Raw genomic sequence first — 24312 nt, 5'->3', positions numbered from 1 at the left:
CACTGAAAACTTTTTTAATCCACAATTTGCTTTCTGGATGCCTTCAAAGGTAAGAGACTTTGTTATTTCCTCTCTAGTTTTAGAGGACTGCACTTATGGTTTCAGTATATGTAACTGCTTGATGGACTTGAAAAGAAGATTTAGGAAGGATTTTTACATTTAACATATTGTCTTCATTATAAATGATATTTACAATTATTTTTTGTAAATCACATGCTTTTTTGTGTAAATCAGTTTTAATTCAGTATTTAATTTAGTTCAGTAGTCTCTAAAACTATGTTGAATCATTCATTTAAATATTCTAATTTTAATTTTATCAATATATTGTCATTATAATAGAATATAATCCTTATGAAAATTACTGCACATATTCTGTCGCATCCATGTAATATTAATAATATATTCAATTATTGAATTTCATTATTAAGCCACTGTTTCTTAGAAGAATAAGTTGTTCATACTCATGCTTCAGGCTTTTTGTTAAGAAAGACAAGGCAGTGCTATACCCATATTCCATCTGTAATAAACAGGTTCTACTATCCATGTGAGCTACAGTTGAAGTATTTCTGGTTACTGTGCTTAAACTACCTACACAATGACTTTTTACAAGTGTTTTTTATATATTTTCTCTAGAAGTATGGTTCCCACAAATATGTACTTAAAGTATCTGTATTTATTTATTACTTCTATTAATGAGGTATTCACAGGTGGCTTTTTACTTTTAACAGGAAGGAAAAGTTGTCTATTTGGGATGAAAGTCAAAAAAATGAGGAAAAACTGTTTTTTCTTTTGCTCTATACTTCTGGCTGTGATAACAAACCAGATAGTACATGGGCAAAACAGAAAAAGAGGAAAGAATATTTACTCTCCTATGCCAAAAGATGAAGGTAAAACCATTTTCTTAAAATTTCTAATTGACTGTGTTTCATGTATCCATGCATTTTAGCATAATTATTTAGTAATTGATAACTTTCATGTGAATATGTAAAATGTGATTTATTTTGATTATGAGGGCTTTTTGACTATTTGGACATGGATTCCAGTTTGATCAATGATTTTCTGGACATGCATATCTCTTAAGAGAAATTACAAGAAACCTGATTTTTTGTTTGAATTTGCATGTGGTAGATTTTCTATACAAAATCAACTAAAATACCAAAACAATCACATCAAGACCCTCACTTGACAGTTTTCATTAGAATTTCTTGGATTTTTACAGTGGAATTTATCATTAGAATTTTTACAGGGAAGACAGAGGAATCTTTAGGAAAATTATTTTTTGCAGAGAATTATCTGAAATCTGTTGTGCAGGTGTTCCCATCATTCATAGATGTAACTTTCTTGTTCCCTTACAGGTGATATGTGTCTCATTGATATAGTCTTTATCATAGACAGTTCAGAAAGTGCCAAAAATCACTTGTTTGATATACAGAAGAATTTTGTTCAAAACATAACTGACAGCATTTTCCAGATGAAGCCAGTTAAGTCCCACATGTATAGTGTCAAACTAGCAAGCATGCAGTTCAGCAGCACAGTCATCATTGATCATCCCTTTACAGCCTGGAAAAATGTCCAGAATTTTAAGGAAAAAATCAGTTCTCTGGGCTTTATTGGCCAAGGCACTTATTCCTATTATGCAGTTTCAAATGCCACTCATCTGTTTAAAACTGAAAGTCGTAAGAGAAGTGTGAAAGTGGCTTTTTTGATGACTGATGGTGTGGATCACCCAAACAGCCCTAATGTCCAGGGTATAGCCACAACAGCTAGAAGTCTTGGGATACATTTTGTTACCATTGGCCTTTCTAAGAAAGCAGTCCAAGAAGAAAAATTGCGCATGATATCTGGTGATTCGTCCTCTAAACGTGTCCTGTGCCTGGATGATCAGAATCTGGTAGTTGATGTAGCACTGGAACTGGTAAGTTATGCTGATGTTAATCTTGTCATGTGTCTACCCTTGGTAGATTTCATTTAATTTTGCTAAGGTAAGAAGTGAAGACAGTGCAGAGGGTTTTGTGGTGCCTTCTCTGCTACAGCAGGGGTCAGGGCAGATGGAGCTTCCTTCTGCCAGCCACTCTCCAAGGATAATAGTAGCTCAGCTGTTCTGATCACATATCCCAGCACACAGAGTATGTTTCTAAGCATATGAAAATACTTTAGAAGGTAGCTTGATCTCATGCATAATCACTGAGTCCTTCCCCTCCCTGTTTGTAGGGCCTTCTTAAAGAAGGTCTCTGATTAGAAAGTCTTTTCAGAGTCCCTGCTGTTAGCACTCTGCCTTAATACTGTCTGTTTAGCTATCCCATTAATTCTCATGTCTTGACAAATCACTGTGTGTCACTTGGAATAACCCTCTCTTCCTACCAAGAACGCCTTTCTATGTGAGTAGTTCCACAGACTGGTTCTCTCCCCTTTGAGGAAGGAATGAAGGATGAAGGTATTCATCATCTCTACCATTCACCTCAGGGAGTCTATAAACTAGAGAGGAAAAATTAGTACTCTGTTAAATTAAATCATATCTCTATTAAAGTAATATTTTTATTGTATTTCATTTTCAGGAAGCCTTGCTACAGAAGCAGGTAGGGTTTTTGAGCTCTGTGTTTGGTCACTCTTATTGACTTCCCAAAGTCTGCTTCTTCTATAACAAAACAATACTTGAGGATTAATCAGCCTCCCATCTCTGGTTAAATATTCTGACCATGATTACTTTTTTTTTAACTTTCCTGCATTTCTTCTGTCCTTTCTCCTGAGAAATCTATGATGTTAGCTCATTAGTGAGTAGTATCAACAGTAAGACATAAAGAACTCTTCCTACAAGAGTGAAATAGGTCTAATACAAGATAGCCAAATTAATTTGTTAGAAAACAATAGCAATGTTAAAATGGTTCAAAATTTATGTAAGGTTTCACAGTACTGTTTACTATGTATATGCTATCTTAAGCATTTGTAATTATTACAGTCACTACCGTAAGAGATTTATTTTTGTTATAAATAAATCAAGTAATGGATTTTCCTTGCTCCATGTGGAAGTTTAATGTTGATTATGTGAGAAATAAATAAATTAGAATATAATTTATTTCCTATTATTCCACTATTATGTTATTTCATCTGTGGCTAGGCAAAACCAAAAGTTTTGCTTTAAAATTTTGAAATAATATATTTGAAAAACATTCTCCTTTATCTTTCCATTAACCTTGCAGTGTGTGCAGAAGACCTGTGAGTGTGAAAAGGGAGAAAAAGGAGACAAAGGTGAAAAAGTAAGTATGCGTTTATTTGAGTAGGCTCAAGAATTTGAATTTTAATAAAGATCAAAACTGCACTGTACTTTAATTGGTTACTATGTGAACAAGACATTAGCTGTGCATGCACTGCAAAAAGATTGATTTTTAGCATGTCGTGTTGGTAGTGAAAGGCTACTGTTAAAAGAGGTCAGAAAAAAAATCTATCCAGTCAGATACTATCTTGAAAATATATTTTTATTATTGGGTAATAAAACACTGTGGATAAATAAGTGATTTTGGAGCCCAAATAAAAAAGTTCTTCTTGAATCTTGCAAGGAAAGGGGAAGGAAAGGTCCATTAGACAAAGGTTTTCACCCACCACTGACTTCTATTTTTGTAAGGGGTAAAGGTTCAAAAGTCTGAGGGTAATGGATGTATGAGGAAAGGTCTAAAACTCTGCCTCAAACACTCTCTTTTCTCTTGTGACACTTCAGCACATATTTCTTGGCTCTAGTAAGGAACAGAAAAGTGTGAGTTCAGGCAGTGGGTGACCTCTCTGACCATTTTTCTGTCTTTAATAGCTCCCCCAGAGACAAGCAAGGTACATTCAGAAGTTTTTTTCCTTTCTCCCTATTCTCTAATGGGTCAGCCATACCATTAGCAGGTTATGACACCAGGGCCTATCATTCAATCCTTGTGGATAATGTGCATCTGGATAATGTGCACCAGAACCTCTGCAATTTAAAATTTTAGATCCAAGAATTTTTAAGTTATTGTATCCCAAATTTTTAGATGTTATACAGATGTGTATACACCAAACTTTCTAGTCCCAACCATCATGATCCTCCAAAGAGTAACAAAAAATGGTGCAGTGATTTTTTCATTAGGGCTGCTGAATATTGACCCTAAACTGTTCTGTATAGTTTTTTTCTAAGCAGAGAAGATGAGATAGTGGTGATTAATTGAGAAATGGGAAGGAAGAACCATGTTTGTTTTCTGTAATGCCTTCCTGATTAGATTTTTCAGATGCTCTGTAGAAAATTTTTTTATCATTCAAAATAATTTAAAAAATATTTATAGATACCTTATAATACCAGAGTGGGTTTAGCTAAATGAATATTGTGTCACATGTACCATACTTGAATCAGAGCTTATAAGGTCTGAACCAAAGCTTATTCCAGGGTGATTTTGGACTAAAATATAGTCTTAGACAAGCTGGAGAATTTTATCCTCATAATGATAATAACATTTTCCTGCTGTATTTCAGGGCAGTGATGGCAGCAAAGGGGATAAAGGTGACCCAGGACCAAAAGGAAACAAGGTAATGTGAATTTAAAAGAAATAAAGCAAATTACTATCCAGTTATTCAAACTCCAGATGTCAATATAGCAAAGGAAAAGTATGTTAAAAGAAGTTCTAAATGTTGAGGTTAGCTAGTTTATGGTTAGCTGCTTTAGAAGTGTGAGATAAAAATTTAAAACTAAACTGCTATCAAGATAACACTGCCTATCATTCCAGTTTTTCTCTGATAGCAGATGTCTCTAAATATAGCTGAAGGCTCTTTAGGTTCCTGAGAGCTTTCTAACAGTACACAGATCCCTTGATTAGAGTGGCTCACTCTAATAACTAAGATTTCAGCCATCTAATGACAATAGTTCAGTTTTCTATGTCAGTGATCAGGAAATGTGTATTTTTGTGGAAGGAAGAAGTGTGAATGTTACTAAATAGGAAAAAACAGTCATGCTTGTTTAACAGTGTTCTTAGTTTTAGTGAAATACATATTTTAGTTGTATTCCTTATTTCCAATAGGGTGATGCTCAAAAAGGAGATCATGGAGAGAAAGGGGAAGAGGTATGTGACTACTAAAGTGCTAACTCATATTTTGTCTTTTCACATTTTCTAAACTAAAAATGTTATTTTCATTTTTTATGTGTCTACTTTATCAATTCTTCAAAGCACCTACACTTAGGCCTGGCTTACAGAAGCATGTATACTGAAAGAAACAGTCTAACCATGTTCTTAAATATAGACATGAGATGCTACTGGGAGAAAGAACTCCTGAAGCTGTGTGATTTTGAATTGACTTGCATTAGACTTATCCCAAAGACAGACCTGATAAAAACACTGCATGGCTCTTTGGTGGCTTCTAACACCTGATAATTCTCTGTCTTCTTGTTGATTCACTGGAGAAAGATTAACACTACTCCCTGTATAAGAATAACTCCGTTTAAAAGTCCCATTTAAATGGCAGCATGTATTTGCTAGGAGGTGGCAAACTAAGTGGCATATTTACAGCTAATATATGAGTAAAAAATACACATCTAGATTTGCAGAGAATTATATGTTAAACAGTTTCAGAGAGATGTTTTATTGTAGTGAATAGTTAAACTTCTGAAACATAGTTCTTTACTATTGGGGGGATTGGGGCTTTTTCTGCTTAAATTAGCAGTATGTTAGGCCTTTGCTTTCTCTTTTATGATTTTTTCCTTTTTTCAATTTTTGAATAGGGAGCTCCTGGCTACAAGGGAGACAAGGTAAGTTTTTTATAGAAGTAATCTGAAAATAAATTGTCACTTGCTGACAGTGTATGTGAAAGAATGAAAAAAAAGAGCTTGTCTTGTCTTTTTGTCATGAAAGCTCCTGATACAATCCCCAGAAGTAAATTCAAATTTTATGTAAATGCTTACAGACTGGAATGCTGGAAATAACAAAAAAAAAAAAACCAAAAACCACACACAAAATCAGAGACTGTAATCTAAAGATAAAAAAAGAAAAGTGTCAGCAACCAGAAAAAGAGTTTTTGGAAGGAAAAGAAAGTTGTGGGTTGAATAAGAGGTTAAGTGGAAAGAAAGAGAAAATGCTTACTTCAAACACAATGTGACAGCCATCAGCTTTTGAAAAAACAGCAGAAGGAAGTATGCTTTTGACCTATTTATAATTTGCAAGGGCTAATGCTCGATCAAGAAAATTTTCAATATAGTCTCTCCAAGAAGATAAAATACTATGCTTTTCAGTGACTTGGAGGATTCTAGAGATGAATTTCAAAGTGGACCATTGTAGTCAAAAATGAAATAGAGATAATTCCATTTTGACTTTTCTTCATTTGACACTTATATCTCCACATTGTTAACAAAAGCAGCACCTCCATGAATCTTAGTATTTATTAGTAAAATGCTTCAGTCAATTTTGTGATAAGATTTCATGAAAATGGGAACAGTAGACTCATAGGTCTGCTTTTCATGTGTCTGTAGATATGTTAAATCATCAGTGAAAGACTCAATTCTTTCTTCATTCCATATGTGCAATATCACAATTGTTACTCAGGAAAATCTCAGACATCACAGTAATGAAATCAGAGCACAGAAAGGATCTCTGGAGACAGTGCAGTGAGGTGGAAAACTGCAGCAAAACTTATTAGATATTAAATGTATTCTCCTTTGATATAAGTTGGATGTTTTGCAGGCATTTTCAGGAACAAACTATCCTGAGTAGAGCAGATCTTATCTTCTACAGACCATATATAATGATGCAACTTTTAAGTCCTCAGAGTCAACTAAACCTCTTGTGCTACTGCTTGCAGAGTCTTTAATGCCTGTGGCATAATCAAATCATCTTGTTTAGCTGTGAACCCTTTGATTTCTTATAAAGGGTGAAAGAGGAGAATGTGGAGCCCCAGGACCAAAAGGAGAAATAGTAAGTATAATTTTTATTTGAACTGTTTCATGTTGATGAAGATACCAGAAAATCATAGAACATATTCATAAACACAGCTTGAAGAGTATTGTAAATTTGGAATACCTTATAATTCCCTGGTGGTAGAGATACATTCATAGTAGAAGAATGATTTGTAAGAACTGAACCAACTGTTTACCACATTCCTTTTTTCCATTTTGCCTAAGAAATACAGATCCTTACCTAAAACAGAAGCTGCCCTGACCACTCCCAAGCCTTGCTTACACAGGACTGAGCATCTTGCAGAGAGCACTAAGTTTATTTCCTTAAAAATTTAATTTCAATTTGAGTGTATATTGCAATAAAAGCAGGTTCTTGTCTGACATGAACAACTTTCAAGTCTACAAGCCCATCTGTGCTGATTGATATGAATTCACACTTTTATCCAGTTCTCCTTTCTTTTTAACCTGTGCAGAGTGCAGTAGTGTTGCAAGTGAATACAGATTTTTACCTGGTTTATTTACATTCTGAAAGATGGAAGGATAACAGACTGCTAAGTGAGATAATCATGTATCTTGAGTTCACACAAGCAGATTTGTATGAGTCATGCAAACCACTGATTTATAGTGCAAATAGCTAAGAACTACCAATTAGATTGCACTTTCTATTAAAGCACATTTCTTCAGTTTTAACACCCATATTATGTTTACCTTTATCAAAGACCACCTTGAAAAGTTTTTGATTTCCTGGAAGCTGCTATTTTATGATTACTTTCAAATAGGAATTAATAAATATTCATTCCAGAAGTATTAATTGCAATGAACAAAAGGCATTATACAATAATGAAAATCTAAAGACTGAGAATATCTTATGGGATACTGTGGTTCAAAATGGCAGCAAATTTCAGACTTCAGTGACTCAGAAAGTCTGACATATCAATGGAAAAGGAGAGAGCTGCATCTCTCAGAGGAATAAAGAAATATCATACCTTTTTTATCCAGGCATGTGAGAAATAGCATGACATTATGTGAAACATCTACTAAGGTAAAAGGAAGATGGCAAAGAACATAAAGCAGCCAAGAAATCTGGATATAGAAAACGTGCCAGGGCTGCCAAAAATCTGCTTGCTTCATTTCTGTTGAGGACAGTGATGAAAAAAACTTTGTCCTCTGATGGGGATCAGTCAGTTCCAGAATTCCCACCTTCATGTTCACAAATTCTGAAGACAGAACAAAGTTATGGCTTTATTTTTAAAGAAAGCATCCTAGGCTAGACAAAATCAGACACAGAACACAAATAGCCAGTTGTATGAGAAGCAAATTCAGTATTCTGAGGTTGATCTTTAACTGGGGTGATGGATATTGAAGCATGATTGGGAGTCCAATTTGAAAATGTTGCATTTATCCACTACCACTTTCCAATCTCACTAATCAGACTGAATCCAGTAGTTTTAGTTCTGTATATCAGAGCTTTTTCAAGTGCTGTTCAGGCTTGAAATTCAGACAGTTTCTGTTTGGCTTGAAATCAGAACTGATTCATACATTTGTATGGTACAAAAGTAGCCATCATTGTGTCAGCATATCACTGTTTGTACCATCCATTACTTGTGTAGTCAGGCTGGAAATGCTGGAACTGAGTGGGCTTATCTCTCTCTCTGGTGGCTGATGCTTGGCCTGGGAGCAAAGGCCAGGGAGCAGAGAATTGTTTCAAATTTCTGACTCTGAAGAGGGGGCAGTTGATGGAGTGTCTGCATAGGTATCACTGCTAAATTTGTCGAGGCTATTGGAAGTTCAAAATGTGACACGTCTTGAAAAATGCAGCAGTCTGCCAATGCCTCTGCCCATATAAATGTTAGTAATTAAAAGAAAAGAGAAATTTAAAAACAGTAAATTTGCTCAAAACTATTTTTGCTTTAAAAATAAACTATAACTGAGTATTGACTCAGAGGAAGTGAAATTCTGTAGAATATACATTGTGGTGACTAAAAAAAACAGTGAAACAGGAAGATTTTTTAATAATCTGAAGTGGTGGTGACTGGTAAGAACTCATCAAATGGAGAAATCACACCTAGTGGAATAAAAAAAGCATTTTAAATTTCTTAAAATGGCATTTAAAACTTTTTGGATGCATTTGGATTTTGTGAACTATTAGTGTGATTCTGCTGGGCAAGTATTTAATCTGATTCATCAGCAGTTGGAGTTCATGGGACAAAGTTACCTGAAGTATAGACATTGCAGCATTTTTATTAATAATTCTGTATCTAATATGCTTCTAGGAATTAAATTTTAAGAACTGTATCAAATAAAAATTTCTTAATCAAATAACTAAAATGTTAATTAGACATTCACTATGCTTGTTGTATATGAAAAGCATTTTAACCAAATATTGAGGGTGGAATGTAGCAGACAATTACTGAACACAGTATGAGAGCAGCAGTACTCTGGTGAGAGGATAAAGTCTCTAGAAAGTGCTTGAACAGAGATTTGAGCCATTACATGTACATGTCAAGTGCTTGACATTTGAAAGCAGATTGGAATTTCCTTTTAATCTGATAATTGAATCTATTTTTTCCTCAGGGTTTGCAGGGCTCTGTGGGACCTACAGGACCTCGGGGACCTCAGGTAAGGGAACTAAAAGCTACCAAATAAAAAGGAAAGATTATATTTTGTAAGGTTCTTCTGCTTACAACCTGTTAATTCTGTGAAAAACAGCCATGTTTTTCTGCTGGCACTGGTTTTTAAATATTAACAATATTCAATGTATTGGGCACTTCACCGGGTATGATGCAGAAAACTCTTGTCCTTTAGAGCTTAGAATTGTGCTATATTATAATGTACTCCATTCAGGGGAAATAAAGCCCTAACATTTGTATGTGTCTTCAAAGGCAGTTCATTCTTTGCTTTGACTTTTCCGTAGGGTATCAGGGGAGATCCAGGTCAGCAAGGCCCAAAAGGCATCCAAGGAAACAAGGTAAGATGTAGTTGTGAATGTGTTGTTGAACATGTTATTTATATAGGGAGAGAGGATGCAGAAATTCTATAGATCCTTTATAGTCTACCGTCCTTTTTTCAGTAGCTTTGTTACTAGTGGTGTTATTTGCACAGCAATAATGTCCCCACATGGGTGCTGCACCATCATGTGATGAAGGTTTGGTATTGTTGGCACATGCACCTGCTTTCTTATCTGGGTCTACAAGAACATTTTATAAGAACATTTCTCCAAGAACATGCACAATAGGATGCAACCAAGGACCTTCCTAGAGCCACAGCTTTGATTTTAGTGATTTTAAATCACCTGAATATGTCTTGACTTGCACCATCACTTGGGAAGCTTTTTTTCTAGAATGTTTTTGCCTACAATGCCTGTGTTTAAAGATTTTAAGTATTTCTAGATGAAGGTTAAACCCTTCAGACTGATTATTTATAATAATTTTTAATTGCTTGTGTGGTGTATAAAATCAAGACAACTTTGAAATTGGTCAAGGAAGGAGATTTTATGGCAATTAATGCCTTAGTGATATTTAAAATGGATAATTTAGAGTTAATGACTACACCTGTCAAGCAAAATCAGTTGGATAAAGTGTGTGATTAATTTAGGAAGTTTTCTGGTTTGCAAAGCTTTGGGAAATGGCATTATGTGAATATGGTTGTCTTGCCCATGGGAGAGTTACTAACATCAAAGTTTGGTACAGAAAGGTCTTCCATTTATCAGTTTGATACAAAGACTTTCTACAACAGGACCATTGATCACCTGGCTAACAATCTAAGTTATACAAGACAAATTAATTCATACAAAGCTGCTTTATAAAAAATGCACTATATAAACACTCATGTTTTGTTTCTTAGGCAGCAATTAATTAGAAAATTCACAGAAATAAATTTAGATATGGGAAACATTTATTACAAAAAGTTTAGAATATTGCCATCCATCATGATTTTCCTCCTCCTGACCAATGCTTTTTCATACTTCTCATTTCTTCATCTTCTCAAAAAAGTATCTCAAAAAAATGTTTGATTGGGAAATCTGGTTCAGAGTACTTCAGAAGTGGAAAAAGAAATAGGATGAAGTTTGAAAGAAACTATTCATGCATGTGGTGGAAAAATCATGTCTCTCTCTAACTTCAGCACAGCAAATGACAGTAATTTTTTTTATTTGTCATTTCACACTGATGAGTCCAAGACAGTAGAACCAGATACTTCTATTATATACAGAACCATATTTGTTGAACCTTGTATGTCCTCCTGTCAGTCCCTTCACATATTTTCATGTCTGTAAAATACACACATCTTTCTCTAGAATCCATCTACATGGATACAGTATTTATGGTCTTTTGTCAGCTTTAGCTGCAGATTTTCAGTAAGAATGAGAAACTTCCTTCTCTTATCAGCTTTCAACTTGCCAGCCTGCTGTTTAAAGTCTGTAGTCACGATTTTTCTATGCTCAAACATATATAATAATAAAATACTGCCAGACAAGTTTAGCTAATACACTTAGATAATTATATTTAAAGAGATTGGAAGAATCATATGTTTAGGGTTTTTTTCTTGTCCATACCTAATGCCAAAGCTAACCTTTGGCATTTTGGAGCTTATTTGAGATGAGTGAAAAATGTATTAATGATCAGTACAGATAATCAGTGGTTGTTTTCAGATTAATAAACAGCCATTCAGCTAGTAAAGGTCAAGGCCTTTTTTGGTTCAGACACATAGCAGTCTTTCCAATATTTTTTGTCCTCACAGGAGGATTATTAAAGGGCTCTTTTAAAATTAGTTTTCATGACACATAATACAATATCTCTGAAAAGTGGCAGGTATTTATAATAGCCTTGGAAAAAATAAATTATTTCTGTCTGATTTCTGTCATTTTCCTGCTTAGGTTCTATGTATCTCTTAACTCAGTTGGTTAATACAATTAAAAAGCATCTGAACTGGTTACTTCATGTCTTTTGCTGGATTTACCAACATATTGTTGTGTTCTCATTAAAATACAGCATTGCCCTTCAATAGCAATACAACCCCAGAAAAATCCAACATTCTAAGACAAAAAGACTTAATTCATCTTGATTTCCACTCCAGGAAAGAAACAGAATCATCATGATTTTAATGAAAAACAGAGTTCTAGTAATCAATGTAGCATTTTTGCAAAGCTAAATTGGGGTCCCCTAGTATTCTCAGTTTTAGATTAAAAAAAATCTCTTTTAGACATGCATATATGTATTGATTTACTCAGACTAGTTGACATTTTTTGTCTGTTTTTAATTTATTTTCAGATGCTTAACAAATATTTATTCCAAAAAACCCAAGCCAACAACAATTTATTCCATGCTATAGCACCAGTAAGTTTCCATAAGAGTAAATTCAAGGTAATTTTTGAAGATTTTTTTTTTAGTGAGGATAATAATAGTGGATAAATTACAAACAAATTTCAGTGGATAAATTATAAACTGAATTATATAGTTACAGATTATAAAATTGAGGCATGAAATCCATTTATGACCTGTGTTCCACTCATAAAAAAGTGATGAGCAGAGAGTACTTATGGTTATTGTTTCAGAATTGACATTGGGTTTATTTAAACTCTTGAACCAGCTACTAGATATAAAGTGCATGTTTCTAGAGATCACAATATATTCATGGAAAGGCTGAGATTGATGTTCTTAAAATCCACTGCTGTAGTAAGGAACCTCTCTGGAAAATTTGATTTGCATAGTAAGATTTTCAATTAAAGGGTCAAGTTTTATGAACAGACATATATTCAAACTTCTAAGGAAAAGGTTAAGTTTGAATGTGGATATTCAAAGCAGTTTTTCCCATAAAATTATCCTGGGACAATTCTGTAAAAAATCCATCGTTGCATATTTTCCTGAATACATTTCCCAGAACAAGCTGCTATGGGATCTGCTTCTTCTCTGATGACATATGAATTCTTTCCTCACTTATGTGGCAAGTTACAACTTTCCCAGAAGACTGGGAAAAAGTCCAATTTTCCTATGAAAAAGTTTAGTTCCTAGATGTCTCAACTAAGAAATACAAAATATCAAGAATATCTGTTAAAATATCTATATCTATTTGCATTGTTGTTGCCAATGTTCACTTTAAAGATAAAATCATTAAATTTTAAAGATTTTTTTTTTTACTGTTGCTTAATCATTATCACATTGTAGACTGAAATACAGTCTACATACTGTGTTTGTGTCCCTTACAGTATGCATGGGCTTTCTAAAAAGGAAATAAATTATTTATGCTGGCACTAAGTGGAACTCATGCTAACATAATGAACAGTGAGGGGGAGTGGATGGTGAGTTTTTTGGGTTAGACTGTTAGGTATGTTCCAGGCTTAAAATGGTACAATTTCAATATGTAGAAACATTAAGCTCACATCAAGTGTAATTTTCCTTCCCATTGCTCAAGATGATACTACATGCCACCTGAAGGAAAATCCCAATAAGGGGAGAAGAAAGAATGTGAGCAAAGCATTAAACAAAGACAATTATTATCAAAAACTTTTTTGAATGAGCAGAATTTTCTTTTTATGCATAGACATAATGTGACATTATTGCCAGAACTTCATGGTTTTCATAAGTTCCACATTACCTGTTGCACCAAGACCACAGAAGATAAAACCCAGATTTGTTAATAGCCATTTGAAGGTTGAAATATTCTGTCTTTAAAAAAGACTGAATCATTTAAATTTCCAAGTTTTGCATATTGTCTGCTAGAAGGTTGAGTTTCTTTCTCCATTAATATTCAGGCATCCTCTTCTATCCATAAAAAGGTGTGTCACAGAACAATATTTTCATATTACCCTACATGACTTTTATCACAAGGCTTTTTACTCTCCCTACCCCATCACCTAACAGTACCATACCTACAGCAACAGCTCTTGCAAGGCACATGACACCAGTTATTGGAAGGAAAACTGTAATGTTTTTATCATGGTTAAAAAATAGAGCTTTTGGAAAAATATTAACTTCAGCAGGACTCCCATCTGCATTCAAGACATGGCTCTATCATGTGGGTGAACTTGCAAAGTGAATTATTTGTGATAGGAAGCATCCCTCAGAGTTAATGTCCTTGGGAAATTCTGTCAGGGACTGTCAACATAGACAGGAAATGCAATCTCCTTTTGGGTGACAGGGAAAAAAATTGGAGAGCACTTTCCAAGCACAGTGAAGGGGGTTGGCTTATTGTTTCAGCTGAGGGATGAGCCTGTATTTATCAAATACCATTTTTCAGCATGCAACAAGTTCCTACACCATTTCAGGGGTTTTGTTTTATCAGCTGGAGGCAATGTGCTGGGTGACATTTGCCATGCCCAGGGCATAGTGGTGCTATGTACAGCCGAAATATTTTTTTTTACCTGATGGATATTTTTTAAAATACATTTTCAACTTCACTTATTTTTTGGATTCATTCTGTGGACCATGTTCATACGTCCTGCCTTCTCCATTGAAGAATCAAGGATTGTGAATTGGAGCAGCTAATGCTTAGAATACTGCCTTGCCTTGCAGAAGCCTGTGCCTGTTCCTCTCTGTCTCTGGCATCTCTTGCATCCATCCCTGTCCATCCTAAACAGTCTCCAGGCCCTGAAGCTACACAGGGCTGAACCTGTTAATGTGGCTTGTCAAGTGGAAAGGCACTGAAGCCAGAGTTGGTGCTGAGGCAAGGAAGCCTATGGGCTGAAAGGCAAAACTTCATAGGCACCAGAGTGTAGGAAGAATAGAAGATGGGTTGTTTGAGGAATTTTTGTTGTTTTTGTTTGATCAGTTTCAAACGAACACATCAGGAAAAACATAGGTATGAGGAAAACTGGTAAATTTTCAATTGGACTTATATCAGTAAAAATTGCATTATTTATGATAATCTGTACACAAATGAACAGAATTTTGACTCTGCTCCAAAGGTTTAATGAAAATATTATTAGGAAACCCAAACAATAAGTTCTATCTAGGAAGACAGTCAACCTTTTAGCTATGTTCTGTATTTTTACAATAGCTGCATGCACAGAATCCACATGAACACAATATCAATTGTTGTTAATACCCTATCAGTGTCCTATGTGGAGATATGCTATTCCACTGAATGATAGCAGTTTTGTTTGTGCCTTTTAGAACATAACTTCTCCTGGTGCTGTATTGATTTATTAGATTATGAACATGTGCCAGCAAATCTTGCATTTTGAATGTCTTAAATTTCATAGCTGTTTCCAAATTATTATACTGTTCTGTAGTGGAATTAATTTAAGTCTGGGCATCAAGTTCCATGTTATTCTAGATCTAAAGCTGCAGCAGTAGCACTACAAGAGCATAGTTATCAGAAATTAAGCTTCAATAATAGTCTGTTTATTTACCTCTGCTGTATCTTTACTTATATGCATCTTAGCTTCATTCTTTGGCTGATTAAAAACTGATTGATTTTGTGAGGAAATGTAATTTTTTACACTTCTATTGACTTCTCAAGTGCAAAATTCTCATTGAAAGGTTGCAGAACTCAGCATATAGCATTTATAAGTAAATAAAAGTTTCAGTCCCAAAAAATGAACACCTTCCCACAAAACAAACACATTTTGGTAAAAAGAAAATGAGTAACTATGTGGCTGTGTTGGCTTTGTTAGGAACACAGTATACTGAAGAGAATGAGAAGAAGAAGCTGCAGTCAAAGATAGCAATAGGAACAACAGTCATGCTATGTGTGCATTTGTTGTAACAACAAGAACCTTGAGTGCAATGTTGGAAGCTTAAGCACTGCTTCATTTCCAAATACCACCTTTCTATCAAGAAAAGTCTGTGGAAGCACTGAAATATTGGATGAAAGATAGAACCAAAGTTAGAACAAAAAAAAAAAGATTTTTTTTTTAACCTTTCATGACACATATGAAAGAGTGACTTTATAAAATTATTATATCTTGTATGGCCAGGATATTGGCCCTGCTTCTAATCTAAACATATTTCTCCAAGACAGGTTTAGATTGTTTTGTTTTGTATATCTGTTTTTTACTTGAAAAATGTATTTCTCTAGCCCTAAATGAGGCTTTGTAATGACACTCTGTCAGAATTTGCTTAAACTTCTATTCACAGTAATAGTTTCTTTCCATTTTTTCTCTTTAGGGAGAACAAGGCCCTCCAGGTCCCTATGGTCCTGCAGGACCCTCTGGCATTGGAGAGCCAGGACCCAAGGTAACTCTCAGAAATGTGTTTCTTAAATGATACCTCTGGATAGTCATTGTTTTGAAATAAATTCCTCACTTACAGTTTTATCAAAGTCAAAAATCTTATCACTGATTGACAGGTTTTTGTATTCACATAGGATAGAGATAAAAGACCTGCTTTTCCAGAAACTCTTGAATTTTATTATGATCCTATTGATAGAAGTCAGAAACAATGCCATTTAAATGAGGGTTACCTGTGTGAGATAATTTTCAAGCACTAGCAGATGCTTGCACTAATTAGTAAACTACATTTCCAGGTATAGAAATGCATCTCAGTCATTGTGATATATGGCCAAGTGAGAGATTTGCCTTGTCATTCCCTAGGGAACAAGGTTCTCTGATGCAGCATTTCATTCCTCCATCTCATTTTACTGCAAAAGACTAGAAGGTGGAATCCAGTCTTGGAAAAGTCATGTCTGCCTATGCTGGCCAGCCAGATCTTCTCATGGAAAACTACAAAAGCATCTGCATAGGAAACATGACTCCTTAGTTTACAAGTTATGTCAGAGACCTGCATCTCAGAGTCAGGCAAGAAATGTAAATTGGGCAGAACTAGGCCTCACTCTAGTTCTAGTGCTGAGTCTCTGGTGTAGCTTCCTGTCATCTTTTCCCTATGGTTTGGATCCAAAAGACACCATCTGACAGACTTACACTTTTTCACTTTTAGTGGTCTAATTTGTACATTCATTGAATTCCTGCATATTTCCTGTGCAGTAGGGCAGACCCCAGAACACAGAGAGGGTTTATGAGCTCAGAAACCAGTATTTTACCATGTAAAAGGAGCAACACTCTGTCCTTCCAGAAGGGAAAATAGTTTATGGAGAAGAAATATCACCCCCTGTCTTTTACTGCTTTGTAGAAAGATAAAAATCTCTGTGCCCTTATCCTTGAAGCACACAGTCCTCAATAAACTGGAGAAATTGTGAAGATTATGACACCTTGTAAGTAGAAGATGCAGAAACTGTACAGCTCCTGGAGTTCCCATGCAATCCCATATTCCACTGAAGCAAGCTTCAATTCAAGTACCTAGATAGAGGCTACAGTGAGCATCCCTCACATCTGAGCATTCCTGCTTTGGTGCTGCAGCCAAATTTAGTCTGAGTTAACTCCCTCATCCATTTCATCTCTTAGACTTTGCAATTTTAAGCAGTTACCCCTATGTCTTCAGTGCTGGAATGCAATCTTGTGTTTCAAGTATTAATAGAAAGGTGCTTTCAAATATTTCTAGAACATCATGTATGGGTTTTTTTCCTTTAGGAGAAGTTGCACATTAGATTTCAAGCCTTTGTGGTGATGCCATTAAATCACCTATATATAAATGTTATGCTCTTCAAAAGTACCAAGTTGAATTAGGATTGAACTTTCTAATTTTCTTTTTCACAAGGGTGCTGAGGGTCGAGAAGGTAGAGTTGGACTGCGAGGACCTCCTGGAATTGGTGAGCCAGGATTACCTGTAAGTCAGTGATATATGCATTGGGAATTTAAATGCAACAAAATAAGTCTTAGTGAATGTAATTGATTGTCAGTAGTTGTATAGGATACTGATTCCATGACTACTTTGTACCTAGTCTGGAGCAGCACAAGCTATTCCAGCCCAGTACATCAGTAGCTGCATGTGGCTTGTCCAAGAAGGAGAATAAAACCACATCCAAGTCAGTTTTGGGAAAATAATTTTTAAATATATGTATGTGTATGTATATATAAAAATATATACATATATACATATATATATAATATGTACTCCTACTTGTTTAAGTTGATGATAACCTTTAAAAATTGTCTACATTAGAATTTTAAGAAGATGAACATAAAAGAGATTAAACATCCCTCAACTCTTAAGTGTAATTTGGATCCCATCAAGAACAAGGACCCAAATTACATGCTTTTAATTATGTCTTTATTTTCTGAATTACAGAACTTTGGCAAGCTCTTGATTTAATGCTCAATGGCTGCTTTTTCTTCCTGAAATGTATGGTTTTCTTGTTCATATGAAGCCACAAATGTAGATGGGTGTTAGGTTAATTGTAGTATTTTTGAAAGTTACTTTCATTTGTGAAAGACTATTTTTCTCACAAAAATATGTGGAAACTTTTTGGTTTATCAAGATCATCCTTAAAAAATACTTACTAGCTTTAAAAATAGTTAGCTGAGTTTTGCAAGAGGACAGAAAGTGTTAGAAAAATACTTATTTCTGTATTTGTTTAAACCAAAATTAACATTCTCTAGTGTTGCCTATATAACCTGTAATTATGTACAAAAAATATGTTCAAATTGATGATTTTTATTGTGAAAATCATGAAATTATGTGAAATTATAGGGAATACATTTCACTGTAATACTAATTCTTTTATACATAAATCTGCAGATTCATTTCAGTTGTAAGAGTACAGTCTTTGGACATTAATTATGTAATTCACATGAATTCAGCATTGGCTTATTCTATTCCAAATGACCCAACTAATGGTTGCTACAGTTCATTTTAATTGCTGGGGCTCACTCAGATATTGTGGAAGAATTTTCACTTACCAGTGTCATAAATGTTGCAAAATCCTGTACTAGCAAATTACATAAAATTTCTATAAAAAATTGAACTGCTGGTATAGTTTGAATATATATTTGTTTTTCTTTCAGGGACCACCTGGCCCTCCTGGTTTACCAGGTGAAAAAGGTTCGACAGGACAGGGCATTCCAGGAGATAAGGTAGTTTTATGGAAATTACTTTCTTTAACATTGTGGACCAAATTTGAAGTAGTGTCTAAATTATTTAAGGCCACTGATAGTTCCATTGGTATAAAATTCTGGATGATGGATCTTGGATTTCTGAATCTGTGCTCCCAGAATATCCCGCTGATTTCAGAATTTCTATCCAGGTAATTACAAAAAAATTTGTACAGTGCCCTCTACCAGTAGTAAGTTAATGATTCTCTTATTTATGTGTTTAATGAGAGAACTTCTTTTGATAGCATTAGTGAGACAAACTGTCTTCCAAGAAACTACTGAGCTATTTATGTTCTGTATTGGAAGAAGATATTCAGCAACTGCTTTCATTTTGCCTTACCATTTTGGGAGACTGAAAGATGAGTTGTATGAGTCTCTGTGGACAGTTATCTCATTTAGGGCGTTTGCTAGGTTAATACATGTCAACTTCTTTAAAAAAAGTACAAACAATAATTGTACAAACAAAATTTATGAATAAATCATAACTGGGTTTCCCATCAAAATATATCCCTCTGTTTTATTGGCTTCAAGATTCTCTAGAGCCTTGAATTACTAAACCGAGAATTTTTCTTCCTTTTATGGAAAAGGCATCAGTCATGTCCTTGCACTCAGTCTGAACTGATTTCTTTGACTAGCAAGCATACTGTCATGTTTTCAAAATGTAACTTCCTTGCTCCTAGTATTTAATTTTTTCCCTTTGAAGTCCTATGTTCAAAAACACGAGTGCAGATGAAGTATGTTATGAATTGTAACCAATTTCTTTTCTCTAATTTGGTAATTCCATTGATTATTTTTCTAGTTTGTTTGTAAAGGAATATATTTTTCCTCATTATCCACATTGTGATGACCAGTTTGTCTAAGACAATGTTCTTTATAAGCTCCTAAATACAAGTTTCAAAACTGTCATCGATTTCTAGGGTGAAAAAGGCAGTGACGGTGCCCGTGGTCCTGCTGGACCAAAAGGTGACCAAGTCAAAGGTGACAAGGTGAGGCATAGAGTATATTATAATTGTATGTATAATCAATTATATTTATAGTTAAATTACAATTAAGTTTTTACAATATCACAACTACACAAGGGCATATTTTACCTGAATCTGAGCAGCTATGTTACACTGTTCCATGCAGCTCCATCAATGCAAGTAGCTGAGCCTGTTAATATTAAATTAGAGCACTAATTTAACATCTATTCTATGCAGCTGGGAGTATGAGGGAAGAAATGTACTTTTTTTTTCCCTCCTAAAATAATTTCAGAAATATTCTAGTTAAAATCTTTTAATTTTTAAATAAATATTTTAAAATGCAAAAATCCCTGAGTCATCTAATCTAATGGGCCTGGAACAGGCAAAGAAACACTGATATTTTTAGGTTTTTGATATACTCTGCAGCTGCTGTGTTTACATTTTGAGTTTTTCTTCTGCGTGTTGTGTAAGAAGCTGTCTATATTTCTGTACAAGAAAATCTTTAAAATTGATCTCAGTATGTAAAGATGAGCTATTGATCCTTCTAATAATAAAATTACAGGTGTGGTCTTCTAATGTTATAAACAAGATACAGTTTGTAGGGAAGAAGGGACGTTTTTTTTGCTAGATCAGTTTTCACAGGCAGAATTCCAGTGTTCCATTTAATTCAGATAGAAGCAGCAGACTTCAAGATAATACAGCTTGAAGCCTGCTACTCGATGTTTGGTTTAAATATGTTAATCAGATAGCATGGACTATTGCAATTTAGTTCTTGGGAACACTTTTCTATAGGGTGACCAAGGCCAGGTAGGACCACAGGGCCCACCAGGACCACCAGGACCAAGCCATCAAGGAAGGCAGGTAAGTCGACATTTTGGACATGTAATGAGCATTGGCATAAAGTTTTCATTTTATATTTTATCAGAGCTCTAATTTTAATGTAAAGACATTAAAAATCTCATCGTGATTTTTTATTTTCAAAAGTATCAAACTAATTTTTAAGCAAAGCTTGTAAATACAACTGATTTTGACTGATTTGAATGGTCTTAGAATCAAGCAAATGTAAATTTGGTCTAATCTACATAATAATTTGCATAGGAGGTAAATCAGATAGCATTGCTTTGGCAGTGATATACATAAGAATTTTACAAGGCTAAGTACCTATCAATTCTGAATGTCAAGCCCTTTGAAACTTGAACACACCCTTTAGCAGTTGATAAACTGAAACATTTCAAAAGATCTTCTGGGTTCTGCTAATTTTGGAAGGAAGATTTCTTATAAGGATAAGATAAAATTGTTATTAACTGAAAGATGGACTTGTGGTGATTTTCAGATGTGGAAGAGTGTAATGCACTAAAACTCACTTATTTTGCTTTATAGGGTGCACAGGGTCCACCAGGAAACCCTGGGGCAAAAGGCTCTCGAGGTTCTGGTTGGCCAGGACCAAAGGTAATGGTTCAGACATTGTTTTTTAAAAGCAGCACTGTCACAAAACAGTAAGTATCTTTTCCAGGCTTTTCAAAAATGTGTTTGATGAGAAGAAAATGTAACTTTATTGGAGATAATAATTCCTTTTGAATCTTAGAAAGAAAGCCATCCATGTTATCAAGATGTTCCCCAAATGGAATATATGGCTTCTACCTGCTTAGAATTAGCCCTTAGCCTTTGTGAATATGAACTTCTGTTTCTAAAGGAACACATATTTTTAAGAGGATATGTCAGATATCTTTGTGTCCAATGAGTTTGGTGCCACATATATGCTGTATTCAAGTAAATCATTTTACTAAACAGTTTAGCTTTAGTTCAGTGATAGTTTTGAGACTTCAGGCTAATCCCACCACACCTTCAGCCTGGACTTCAGCCTTCGATGATCATCGTGAGAAAGAACGAAAACCAAAGACAGAAAGACTAGGACAGAAAAAAGAAATAAAGTGTACTTAGCTGACCCTGCACTGCAGAAGGAGGGAAAGCTGGAAGAGAACACAAAAGTGAGGAAAACAATTATTGCTGTCAAAGCCCAGGCCTCTAGTGGTACAGTGTCAGGTGAACACTGTCAGACGAGGAAAGGGGAATTGCTGAAATATGACAAGACCAAATGGAATGAACTGATGAACTGTAAATCAGAAGTGTTCTTAGTAATCACCTTGATTTTTGAAGGGAAGATATTAGTCAGTGTAGAAAAAGCATGAGAAAACCAGTAATTTTATTCTGGGTATAATTTTGGCATGTAAGCAGCAGTTAAAGCAGCAATATTTAATATTAGTGTAGAGAAAAATAGGTACCTGTGAAACATGTTATGTGGTAGGCCAATTCTCTTCAGGTGATAAAGCAAAATTGAAAAATGGAATTCCTATCTCTTTAATTGTTTTAGAACTACAGGAGGAAAGAATTAGGAGGCTAAAACTTTCTCTTAAGCAGGACCTCTGATTTTTCTTTATTTGGACTCATTTTTAATTCAGGAACCAAAGAGTTTCTGAGGTAGTCCTGTAAAGTAAAAAATAAAATGCATTGAAGCATAAGGAATAAAGTTGGAGTGATTCACTTCAACTTTCTGCTCACTGCAGGGTTAAATAAAACAGATGCAGTCCTACAAGTTACAGGGGATTTTAAAGAACATAATTTTCCAGTTGAAATCTTGACCACTTAGGATCATAGAATTGTAGAATGTCATCACATCCTCCTCTCTGTGTAAGCAGCTAATTAGATTGTGCAAAAGTCAATGAAGTCAAACTGTGTTTCTCTATTAAACTAAAGACTTTTTGTTGCTAGGGTGAACCAGGTAAAGCTGGACAAAAAGGAGAACCAGGACTTCCAGGAATTAGCTCACCAGGACTTAAAGTGAGCCTGCTTTTATTTTTAATTGTTCTTTACATAGTCTCTTAATTCTTCCACTAATTGCTGATAAACCAAGTAGAAGATTTTTGGTATAAATGAACTGTGGTCAGAATAAGAAGGAATTTCAGTGAGGGTTGTAAAAGCATTGCCACTACCATAACTGGAACAAAGTTTTCCCCTTATCTTTTCTAAATTAGTGGGGTCTTTCCAGGGCCTGTTAGAAAGGTTGCTAACTCTGTCCCCCTGTTTTTTATGATGGGAAAAAAAAGCCAGTCTGTGTGACAACAGCATTGTCAGTGTTACTGCCTGTGTTGAAAGAGATGTAAAAAACTTAAAGCTTTGGCCTCAGATGCCATTTTGAAGACTGTTAACCATATCTTTAATGACTTAAATAGGGCTTCCAAAATCAGGTAAGGTGGCACAGACATCTTATTTTTAATGATTTTTTTCTTGGATCATGAAAGAAATGCTTGGCAGGGCTGCTTCTTATGAATTCTTTCAACTCTTTCTGGTAAATGTTAAAAGTAATGCCTTGGTCAGTCTGTACAAATGACGAGGGGTTAGTGCCCAGTCAATTATTGGACATTTTTGGTTGATCATTCTTTAAGTCCCAGAATGTTTGACTTAGCAAGTGAATTATATTCATATAACATTGTTATTGTGCACAGACTAACAAACAGCATTCAGTCATGGTTTTATTCACTGAATAAATAAAAATTTATTTAAGACAAGTCCAAGATTTATGAAATAGGTGGGGAACTTGGAGTGAAATTTCAAAGACTTACTTTATGGTTATTAAAAATTAGTGTCTCTATATAGTATTTAACTTACTGGAAATAACAACATTTATTTGAGGAAAAATATTATTTATCTTTAATTAATATTTTCACAAACTGTTGAATCCATTTTACAGAATAAATGATTTTTTTTAAATAGGCAGATGTAACAATTTTTTCTTCTTTAAGGGAGCTACAGGTCTTCCAGGAACCCCAGGAGAGAAGGGGGTGAAGGGAGAGAAAGGGTTGACAGGGAAAAAGGTAAGGAAATATATTTTACCCCATGTAAAAGGTGTACTAAAAGGGTGATGAAGGAAGAACAGAATATTTGCAGGTTTGCAGTGGAGTTCACCCTTGAGGAAAGCATATGCCAATACTTTTGCCAGGGATAAGGAACTGGGTGAGATGTGTCCAACAAACTCTACTTACAGTGGTTACCAACTGAGCTGCAGGCAAGCAGCCCTGGCTTTTGTGGGTAATTGACTACTGTCACAATCTCCTTGGAGAGCAGATAGCTCATGTCTTTAGCCTGTTCCTCGTGGCCTGTTCAGGTCTTTCCTGACTCTGAGAAGTAATGCTGCATCACTGGGACTTAGGGCATCTCACAGGCTGCTGAGCTGTGGCTGCAAGCTGCCAGCTGTGGTGCAGCACAAACAGCTGAACCCGGGGCTTTTGTTCTCAAGGGAAACTCTGAGGATCTAGGAGAAACTCCACCACATTTGGAAACAGAAGCATATATTAAAAATGGTGGACAGTAATTTAGAGGGGTGCAAAACAGAGTGGCCAAAATAGTAAGTTTAGAGTAAATTAAATGAAAGCTTTTCATTGGACTCTTTCCAAAATGAATAAGCTGCTGAGAAAGCAAAAGTCAGTGCTGTGCATTTTTAACTGCTGCTGAGAATCCATGTGCCTCCAGACAACTAC

General features: G+C 35.0%; 1 protein-coding gene across 1 annotated transcript in view; it reads left to right on the top strand.

Moving 5' to 3' along the window:
• Positions 1-1360: 1360 nt before the first annotated feature.
• The window catches only part of COL28A1 (collagen type XXVIII alpha 1 chain), a 55308-nt gene continuing 32356 nt past the window's right edge, over positions 1361-24312 (top strand). The window contains exons 1-17 of the mRNA XM_054644249.2: positions 1361-1915; positions 2556-2576; positions 3198-3254; positions 4486-4539; positions 5028-5069; positions 5726-5752; positions 6867-6911; positions 9467-9511; positions 9807-9860; positions 15997-16065; positions 17482-17550; positions 18729-18797; positions 19733-19801; positions 20570-20638; positions 21158-21226; positions 22547-22615; positions 23578-23649. Coding sequence (XP_054500224.2) covers positions 1361-1915; positions 2556-2576; positions 3198-3254; positions 4486-4539; positions 5028-5069; positions 5726-5752; positions 6867-6911; positions 9467-9511; positions 9807-9860; positions 15997-16065; positions 17482-17550; positions 18729-18797; positions 19733-19801; positions 20570-20638; positions 21158-21226; positions 22547-22615; positions 23578-23649 — 1455 coding nt within the window. The remainder of the gene's footprint in view (positions 1916-2555; positions 2577-3197; positions 3255-4485; positions 4540-5027; positions 5070-5725; positions 5753-6866; positions 6912-9466; positions 9512-9806; positions 9861-15996; positions 16066-17481; positions 17551-18728; positions 18798-19732; positions 19802-20569; positions 20639-21157; positions 21227-22546; positions 22616-23577; positions 23650-24312) is intronic.

Source organism: Agelaius phoeniceus, chromosome 1, assembly GCF_051311805.1.
Source record: "Agelaius phoeniceus isolate bAgePho1 chromosome 1, bAgePho1.hap1, whole genome shotgun sequence".
NCBI classification, from domain to species: domain Eukaryota; kingdom Metazoa; phylum Chordata; class Aves; order Passeriformes; family Icteridae; genus Agelaius; species Agelaius phoeniceus.
This window is presented reverse-complemented; position numbering and strand designations above follow the sequence as displayed.